Below are 9,671 nucleotides of genomic sequence, written 5' to 3' on the forward strand. Positions count from 1 at the left end.
TTTGGCTAGACTCTATTGACTCTTTGATTTGGGATGGAGTTCCCTCACATGTCTTCACTATTTCTTCAATAGTTCAAGTTATTCAAGTGACTAATAGTATGCCTCCTATCTAGATATCAATATGGATAACAAACTTATAACAAATATTAACATATTTCAATGGATTGCCTTGTAAGAAAAAATCTTGAATCTAGACAACCATGGTAAAAGAGGTTTGTGTTTACCTAATGGATATTTTCCTTGTGCAACCCAGGTTAAATTGGTAAACCACATTTTTATTACTTGCTCTTTGGCACAGAATACTTGGATGTAAATTTTTAAGTCCTAGAACTTGAGCTGGATAATGCCAAATAATATATGGAAACTTTGGAGGATGTTGAAGGATTTCAAAGGGACCATTGAAAAAGACTTTGGATGCTTGTGTTCCCTCACATTATATGTTATCTCTAGAAAGAAAGGGACAATAGGGTCTTCAAGGATAAGTCCCAACCCTTCCCTCTTCTACCTAATCACATAAGGCGTAGTATTATAGAAAATTACAATACTGTGTACAAGGAGAAGGTGGTTTTTTACATTGGAGGTAACTTAAATTGAAAAAAGGATTATGAAAATGAGGACAATCAAAAAAGGGAAAACACAAGATTGGACTATCATCATTTGGGTTGGATCAAAATGAAATTTGATGGCATTTCAAAGGGAATTCCTAGCCATGTTAGGTGTGGTGCTATTATTAGGGATGAAGAGGGTAATATGCTCAAAGCTATGGATATTCTACTAGGTACACAATCCAATCATGTGGTAAAAGCAATGGGTCTTCACACTGGGATTAAGATGGCAAGAAAAATTTCAACTACGGGAATATGGATAGAAAGGGATTCTCTTAATATCCTAAATTATATTTCTAAAGGAGTGGTCCATTTATGGATGATTGAAAAATATTATTAAGAAAGCCAAAGGTCTTCAAGTTAATTCCAACAAAGCATATATGACGCACTTGTATAGAGAAGCAAATAAGTTAGTTGACTCATTTGCCAATGTAGTGATAAGTAAAGGTATCACTTCATTTTGGAGTAATGAGGAAAATATTAATTATGAAACTAAGGTTCTTATTAACTAGGACAAGACATCTAGCAAAAAAGGAGTCATTATATTTACTTATGTTAAGGACACAAGATTTTTGGGAAACAAAATTTGTTAATTTGGGAAATGTTTGGGAAAGATTTCATGGTGAAGTTTTATTTTTTCTGAAATTCACAAGGAACTTGTCTCTACAACTTGTGAACATGGGTGGTAAAATGAGGAAAAGGGAATCTAACAACTGTGAGAAATGGAAGAAGGAGAAATAAGTGTGGGAAAATTTGGAAGAAGGAAGGCTTATTCCTTATATGGAGAAAAATGAAAATGTTCAAACATGATATTATGGACTAATGGCTGGAATAATGGTGAAGTTAGTCTGGGAGGGAGGAAATTGAAGCTCAACATTGTAGTAATGGCAAAAATTATAGGGCTCGGTGCCAAAGGTAAGCTCTTTTTCTAGGACCTTAAGTACTCTAAATTGGGTAATAAGAAATTCCCTAAAGATACAAATGGCAAGCTTGGTAAAGGGGAGGGTGGTATGTTTGTTACATTCTTCTATTAAATTTCTAATTTCAATGCTGGTGTACTCCTACTGCAGTGATGGAGTAAATTTCCCTTTATGGGAGATATGATAGGGCCCATAATTACAAATTTATGTTTTTAAACCACTTTAGATATAAGAAAAAGATGTGTTTCACCACTTATCTAGTGTTCTCATTGTCTCACAGTATTAATGTGTTGAGGTCTAAACCTAAAAAAACCCATTATGCATGAGATTTTGACAAGAATGATTATTTTTCTGTTGAAATTTTTATTTCTAACCAAATTACAAAAAAAATTAAAGATCAAAGAGGTAAAAATTCAAGCTCGGTGGAAAAAGGGGGCAAGTGTAGAAGAATTTCAAGGGAATCAAGGCTTGAATCCCTGGGTCTAGAAAAAAGAAGAAGGCAAAGGTATATAATGCAAATATGGTCTTGGATAATGAGAAAGATAATGAGTATGAAGAAGAGAGAGAGGAGAAAGTAGGACAAGGGAAAGTAGAGGTGGAAATAGACAATTTGGAAGAAGAAGAAAATTTTGAATTAGTCAAAAGAATGTTTGGAGGTGGTATGAAGTACCCTCCCTCACTAGGCTTTGTGTAGAATGAAATCATTTCTTTGGTGGTTAAAGATAAAGAAAATCAAGTAAACCAAGATGAGACGAGCACCCCTGCAACCATCAAGAAAAATAATAATGTGTCTTTTAAGAACGACGGGGATGAGGAAGAACCTAGAGAAGTCATCAAGCTTGTGGATTATGACAAGTCAATAGACCATGAGATGTGTAGGGTCTAGGAATGGTATAAAATCTCCCTTCAAAGATTTTAAAAGTAGATTTTAAAAGGGACATGAAACCAACATAGATGAAACACTAGAGAAAGATACTAAAAGATAGATGTTAATAGTACAAAGCTAGACTAAAGCTAGGAAAAAGGTAGCAATAGAAAGATAGAAAATTGAAAAACCAACTTCCCACAATAACCCATAAGATCAGGCAAAACCCCAACAAGAATCACTAGATAAGGTACTACCCCTAACTCATAATCACGAAAAGTAATATCAAACCCCTTGCCCACATTATGATCAGCCACATGAGAATAAGTATCATTAAACTAGTTGATTCTTTAAATGAGAGAGAGAATTTCTCTTTGCCTAAGTTGAGTATTAACTTGGCACCTAAAGCCAAGATGGGAGTTAAGATGGCACCCACAACACAAGTGGAGGCCCTAGGAAGCTCCTAGAAAATATCTAGCTTGAAAAGAGAGGAAAATAACAGAGAACCATCTAGAACAAAAGGGTTTGAGGAGAAAATCCTAACACTACAGAAGAGAGCATCATCAATAGAAAGGGGGGAAAAACCAACCTCCCAAAATAGATCTCATCCACACCATAGAAAGACAAAACCATGAGAAAGACTACTTTCAAAACCATCTCTCCTTCTAATAATCTCTAACAAGAGGAGACACATTCTACCCATGATCGACTTCACTTGCAAAGCATATCATCACTTCCATATAAGACATCTTCCCCTCAATGGAGCTAAGAACATAAGAGAAAACATCATAATATGATCGTCTAACTTAAAGAGCTTTAAAAGGTACCATAGAAACCATAGGAAGGACTTTACCTTAATAAAGGTGTCCCAAAGAAGAAACAAAAGAGTGTTAAGTCCATAAGAAAATTCAAAAATGAAGCACTTGACTCTAATAGAAGAGAGGGGCCCGAAAATAAAATTTTCACTTAACCAAAAACAATCAAGATCCTAGAGGGCCCTTGAAAACTAGCAACATTTGCTTGGTACCCATAAGAAAAATTGAAGTACAAAAGAAAGAAAATGCATTTAATCTATTTTTGGAAATGAACAAGCTTGTGCAACCACACACCACCAAAAAAAAAAAGAGTCATCTTAGCTAGAAACACAATAGTAGAAAGGGAGTAGAAGGACTAGAATCCTCCAAAGTTTGTACGAAGTGGCCCACATCAGATCAGCAAAATTCTGAACAACTCGATGCTAGCTACCAAAACCAACTATGTCAAACATCTTATGTATATCACCAAATTCCAAAGTGCCAATAAGATCGTCTAACAATGGTTCTGCATATCACAAAATTCCAAAGTGCCAATAAGATCGTCTAACAATAGATCCACAAAGAAGGTGTACCACCAGAACAGAGACATTTTTCTTCCTCACAAAAGCATTCATCATAGACCCCGAAAGGAGGACTAAACTAAAAAGAAACTACTGCACTCCGTGAAAAAACCAATCTCCTCTACACAACCATAAACCCTTCAATGAAATGGCAGAGAGAGATCCATACATCAATATACATGCACAACATCCACCACAAGAACCTCATAGGCAACCAGAATATGGCAACCAACCAGAATAAAATCACAACCATGCAACATAGGCCAAACCCCTAAAAGGGACTAGCATCCAAACTGTCTGACCATACTGACAAGTCCTCTCCCAACTACTATGACCTATGAGAGATAGATATCAAAGAATGAAAGGGGACCAAAAACGTACACCAGCAGTAAAATTTATAGCTTTGACCTTATTCCACGCACTCAAGGTAGAGGTTAATGGAGGAGAATCCGCCCGTAAATCCCACCAAGAAACACGGTGACCTCCCCAAAATCTACAAGCATCATAGAAATACTCCCAATGGAAGACAAAAAAATGCCACAGAGCAGCTAATAGACATCTGTCCAACCATACTTCCATCTAAGTCATCCCCACTGGACTTACCCTCGTCTTTAAAATAAGCAGAAACCATAGTTGTACTTTTCCTGTTGCTCAACCCATTATATAATTATATAGTTACATTGAATTATATTATTGAATCACCTTCGAGTCAAACATTCTAACAATTGAGAAGGTGAGCCAAACCTAAACCATGATAGGCCCTTATGGCTTAAGCTAGGCGGTCGGTCTGAAAACCAAAGCGGATTGCCATAGCTGAAGGAAACTGACATTCTCATCCCTTACCACTCCCCGGCACTCAAACAGAGACAGAACCAGGAGGAAGAGTCCAAGAAACTCCATCCCTGATATCTTAATAGGTGTTAAAGCACTAATATCAAATTTAATTTTACATGAAGTAGCAACCCTATAATTGTAATCATGGCATATTTGTTTCTCCTTAGCCACAAAGTTGGCTTTGAGACCGTTAAAATTATCCGCAGTGGCTATGAATTTTTTTTCTAAAAATAGTATTTGCTGGAAGGAGAGTCGCTCTAAATATCATATTGTCATGTTCCTTATAGATTCCAAAAGATAAATTGGGAAATATAGTACTAGAGAAACTTCAAGGCCTGATTGGAAGAAGGTATTTTCCATTAAGTGTACAAATGTAAAACAGATTCCCGGAAAACCCTACTCAAATTCTAGAGCACAAAACAAAACTTGATGGGAGAAAGAAAATGTCAGAGGTAGTCTATGCATCATTAAAACATAGATAGCACATATTGGATAAATAGAAAGCCCTCTTAAGATATCAGATTTTTCATCCACTAAAAAATGTTTACTTTAGGTGTCATATATTTCATCTATAAATTTTTATTTTATTTTAGGCATGAGATCTTCCCCAGAAATATTTATAGACATTATGTTTAACAAATAAAAGTGGAATTTGAAAGAAAGTACTAACATGTTTGACTTTATGACTTTAAATTTTACACTTTCATATAAATGTAGTTCAATATATTTCAAAATTAAGCCTATCAAATTTTTAAAATACTATTGTCATACTTTTGTATATCAAATTCATTGTAAAGTAAAAGAAAACTACCCATAGCTTTTGAACAATTTAAATATCCTAATGAGATGTTATCAAGGTATGATAAGTTTGTTAAATTTAAATAAATTAACTAACAAAAAGGTATGTATCTGATATCTAAGATAATAATAAATTTTATTTTGTCATAATAGATATATTACTGCACCCCTTTCAAATTGATTAAGTTTTAAATCATTAACGAAAAGGAGTTTCGCTAAAGTGTCTTTATGTAAATTAAAAGTGTCAACCCACCTTTCAATCAACTCTTTGAATCATATTTATAATAGGAATAGGTGTTAAAAATAATAATAGACTATTTAAAATTTATATAATTTATTAATTTTATAATTATTTATATATTATCTACATATAAATCTTTTATGGAAATATCTTAAGATGATGTAGGAGGGACACTATGTCCAGCATTATCAAGAGTTCAAACCTTTTTCTACTTTATCTATTGATAACTATTAAAATAAATAGATTTAAGTCTCTAATATCAAATAAGACAAAAACTATACTCTTTGCAAATTTTAATGCTCAAATAAACAGTACTTACATAAATAGATAAAAATTAAATTAAATGATATTTTTAGATATAAGGTGTGTGACTCCAATCCTTTCACATCTACCTTCGCAGTCCATGTCGAAAACCTTCCAAAGATACCCAAAGAGACCTTCCACCGACATACAGAGGAACAAAGGAGACACATCAAAATTATTGAAGAATGACCCTCCCACATAGCTGCATCACAAACAAATAACGCTCACCGTGCTTTCATTTCAACCAAAACACAATTCTTAGCCCTCCTTAGAAACCCTTCTTAACCATTCTTCCATTCAAACTGCGACAAATTCATTCTTAACCAAGTTTTCTACGATGACAACTGAGGAATTCAATGCAGCTCTACAAAAGATCTCACTCTATTTGTTGGGCGATTCATCCCCACCCACTTCACCCTCTGCTCAAATTAACCCAGACTTCAAAGACGCCATAACTTCATCAGTTGGTGGAGAACATATGACTCATGAGAATGTACAAAAAGGCGGCATAATAAGAGAGACTGCAAAAGAGAAGCATTACATAGGAGTGCGGCGCCGCCCGTGGGGGAAATATGCGGCGGAGATAAGGGATTCCTCGAAGCATGGGGTTCGAGTTTGGCTTGGCACTTTTGAGACTGGGGAGGCGGCTGCAATTGCATATGACTCTGCGGCTTTCAGAATGAGAGGATCCAGAGCTCTGCTCAACTTCCCACTCAATGTTTCATCCTACGTAATGGATGACGTAGAACGGCAGCCGGTAACAAAGATCAAGAGGTACGCAAACCAGCATAATTTTGCTGAAATACGCACTTTGATTAGAACTTTGATTCAATTTTTTAAAGTGAGTTATTATCATACCCTAAAAAATTTGTGACCTTCAAGATTTTGCTTGAGTTTTCTCTTTTGTTGTTCATATGTTCTCAATGAATGTTTTATGGTATGGGTATCTGTATTTTATCAAAAAAAAATCCATCCTACCTACAGATTATAAGATTTAATGATTTTCTCTCTCTTTCAATACACAGATTTGATTAGAATTTTGATTCAATATTAAAAATTTGTAAATCTTAACATGTATGGGAACTATTTATTTTGTTGTTCAGATGTTCTTTGCACCCTATTTATTTATAATATGATTATCTGAATTTTATCAGACATTCTTGGCATCCTATTTCACTACATAGATTAGATTAGAATTTAGATTCAATATTTTGTGGTAAGTTTATTAAAACCATAAAAATGACATTTTTCTTTCCTTACTCAGTTTTTGGTTTTCTAAATGTAGGTTTCATGGTATGGTCATCGGTACTTTATTAGATATTCTTTGCATCGAGCTAATAAAGTGAATAAATGGAAGGATTTAAAGATTCTCTAGGATAAGTAGGAGATAATTTCCACAGCAAGTCAAATTGTGATATTGCTATCAGGATCTAACTATGTAACTTTGAGTCAAACTCATTGACCCATGTTTCATGAGTAGTGATTCAACATGAATCCATCTCTCATGAGAATAAATGGAACACTTAGCACTCATTGGATCTAGGTGATGCTCACAGGGGTGAAGTCCCGGGAGGTCACCCATCCCAGTAGTACCCCAGCCTGAGTGCACTTAACTACAGAGTTTCCATGCTGATAGCAATATCACAATTCTCTAACATTTTCTCTCTTTCACTGTACAGATTTAATTAGAATTTTGATTCAGTGTTATAAGATGAATATATTAAACCTTAAAATTAACCAGAATTATTTACTTTAGTAATGTAGGTTTAATAATATGGCTATCTGTATTTTATCAGATATTCTTTGCATTCTGTCAATTTTCTCTGCACAGGTTTGATGTTTTAAGGTGACCTATTATTAATCTTAAATCAATTGTAAACTTTAAAATTCGCCTGAGTTTTTAATTTTGTTGTTCAGATGTTCAAAATGTAGGTTTTAATTTTGTTGTTCAGATGTTTGAAATGTAGGTTTTGCAGTATAGTTATCTGTCAATAAAATAAAAGATTTTTTTCTCTGCCCATATTTGATTCGAAATAAGATCATTAGCAGACATTCTTTGCAACCGATTTCACAGCACAGATTTGATTCGGGTGAATTTATTAAACCCTAAAATGTTAAAAAACCTTACAATTGGCCACATATTTTTATTTCCTTGTTCAGTTTTCTAAATCTAGGTTTTATAGTATGGTCATTTTAATTCAATCAGAGATATTATTTGCATCCTGTCCATAAATTAAAAGCTTTAAAGATTCTCTCAGATTTTCTATTTTCTCTTCATATATTTGTGTACAATTTTGATTCAGTGTTTTAAGATGAGTTTATTAAACTTCACAGATCTTGTAAATCTTAAAATTAGCCAGTGTTTTTAATTTTAATGTTCAGAGTAGGTTTTATAATATGGTTATTTCTATTTTATCAGATAGTTTTTGCATCATGTCAATAAATTTAAAGATTTTATCTATTTCTCTGGACAGATTTGATTAGAATTATGATTCATTGTTTTAAGTGAGCTATTATTAAATCCTAAAATTTGGGTGGGTTCTTAATCTTGTTGTTCGGATGTTATTTGTTTCCTTCGCCCAGATTTGAGTAGGAATTCGATTCAATGTTTTAAGGTGAACTATTATTAAACTCTGAACGATTTGTAAACCATAAAATTTGACAGAGATTTTAATTAATAATTTTAAAAGCTTCAATGATTTCCTATCGACCTCTTTGCACAGTTTTCTTCTTTCTTCTGTAAATAAATTTTGATCGACTTATTCTTTCTTTCGTAAATTAAGTTTACCATAAAATTTGTGCTTATATTTTCTGGATCTGTACAGTTACTCATAGGAGTTATTAATTGCCATTATTTTATGAATTTGCAGACGTTAGTAAGTTGAAATGCCAGTGTCGCGCTCATCTTTGTGGTCTTGATGTGAACGGCCAATCTCACATTAAGTGGTAGAAGATCAGTCTATTGTGAATTTTACTATGAAAATGAAGAGCGAATGGATTTATATATACATATATATGAATGTAAATATTTTTCAAAATAAAAAGAATGTGGATAGGAGAGTCTTTTATGTTAGATATGATAAGATCTTTGAATTTTAACTATTTTATAAATTTTCTTTTGTCATCGAATTTAATTAGATGATAGACTTCAACATGTTTAATGTAGACATAAGGTACTTAATTGTACCTATTAATTGGTTTATAAGATTTAGAAATTGTTTAAATACATTTGATTGACTTTATAAATATAATATTATATGACCATTGCAATTGTAATATTAGCAACAGTTTATTTTCTCTATTCATTAATAACAAGATTATACAACTTTCTATCCATAAATGAGGTGAAGTTTGACAAGAGAAAAATGATTTTCATCTAATGATGGCATTCTTCAAACTTTTCAATTCCACCACTCATCTTTATAGACATAATGCTCAATATATTATTCACCAATTTGTAACAATTTTTATGGTAAAAATCTTAATAGATTTAGATATGGTCTTAACAATAAGTTACACATTTTTCAGATTTAAAAAAGATTTTTAAGATCAATGTTGCTCAATATATATTGCAAATGATGACTTTAATTGTTTATAGCTAGTTTTTGTATTTTCTAACTAATTGTGGCATGATATGATGATTAAGTTGGTGTGTTATTTTTCTTGTGGCTATGATTAAATTTGTATTGGACATGAAATCCCCTTTTCTTAGTATGAGGTGTTATTTCTA

General features: G+C 33.0%; 1 protein-coding gene across 4 annotated transcripts in view; it reads left to right on the forward strand.

Annotated features, from left to right (window-relative positions):
* Positions 1-9,169, forward strand: part of LOC149550969 (ethylene-responsive transcription factor 2-like) — an 85,276-nt gene extending 76,107 nt beyond the window's left edge. For 2 of the 4 annotated variants that reach the window (XM_089786523.1, XM_089786524.1), the window contains exons 2-3: positions 6,039-6,715; positions 7,227-7,736. In XM_089786523.1, coding sequence (XP_089642649.1) covers positions 6,279-6,715; positions 7,227-7,287 — 498 coding nt within the window. In that variant the 5' untranslated portion in view covers positions 6,039-6,278 and the 3' untranslated portion in view covers positions 7,288-7,736. Of the gene's footprint in view, positions 1-6,038; positions 6,716-7,226; positions 7,737-8,811 lie in introns of those variants that run through there. The other 2 variants (XM_089786526.1, XR_016352647.1) reach the window with 2 other exon arrangements.
* The last annotated feature ends 502 nt before the right edge of the window (positions 9,170-9,671 follow it).

This window comes from Cupressus sempervirens, chromosome 6 (assembly GCF_028749045.1).
Source record: "Cupressus sempervirens isolate cs-2001-9-10 chromosome 6, ASM2874904v1, whole genome shotgun sequence".
Lineage (NCBI taxonomy): Eukaryota > Viridiplantae > Streptophyta > Pinopsida > Cupressales > Cupressaceae > Cupressus > Cupressus sempervirens.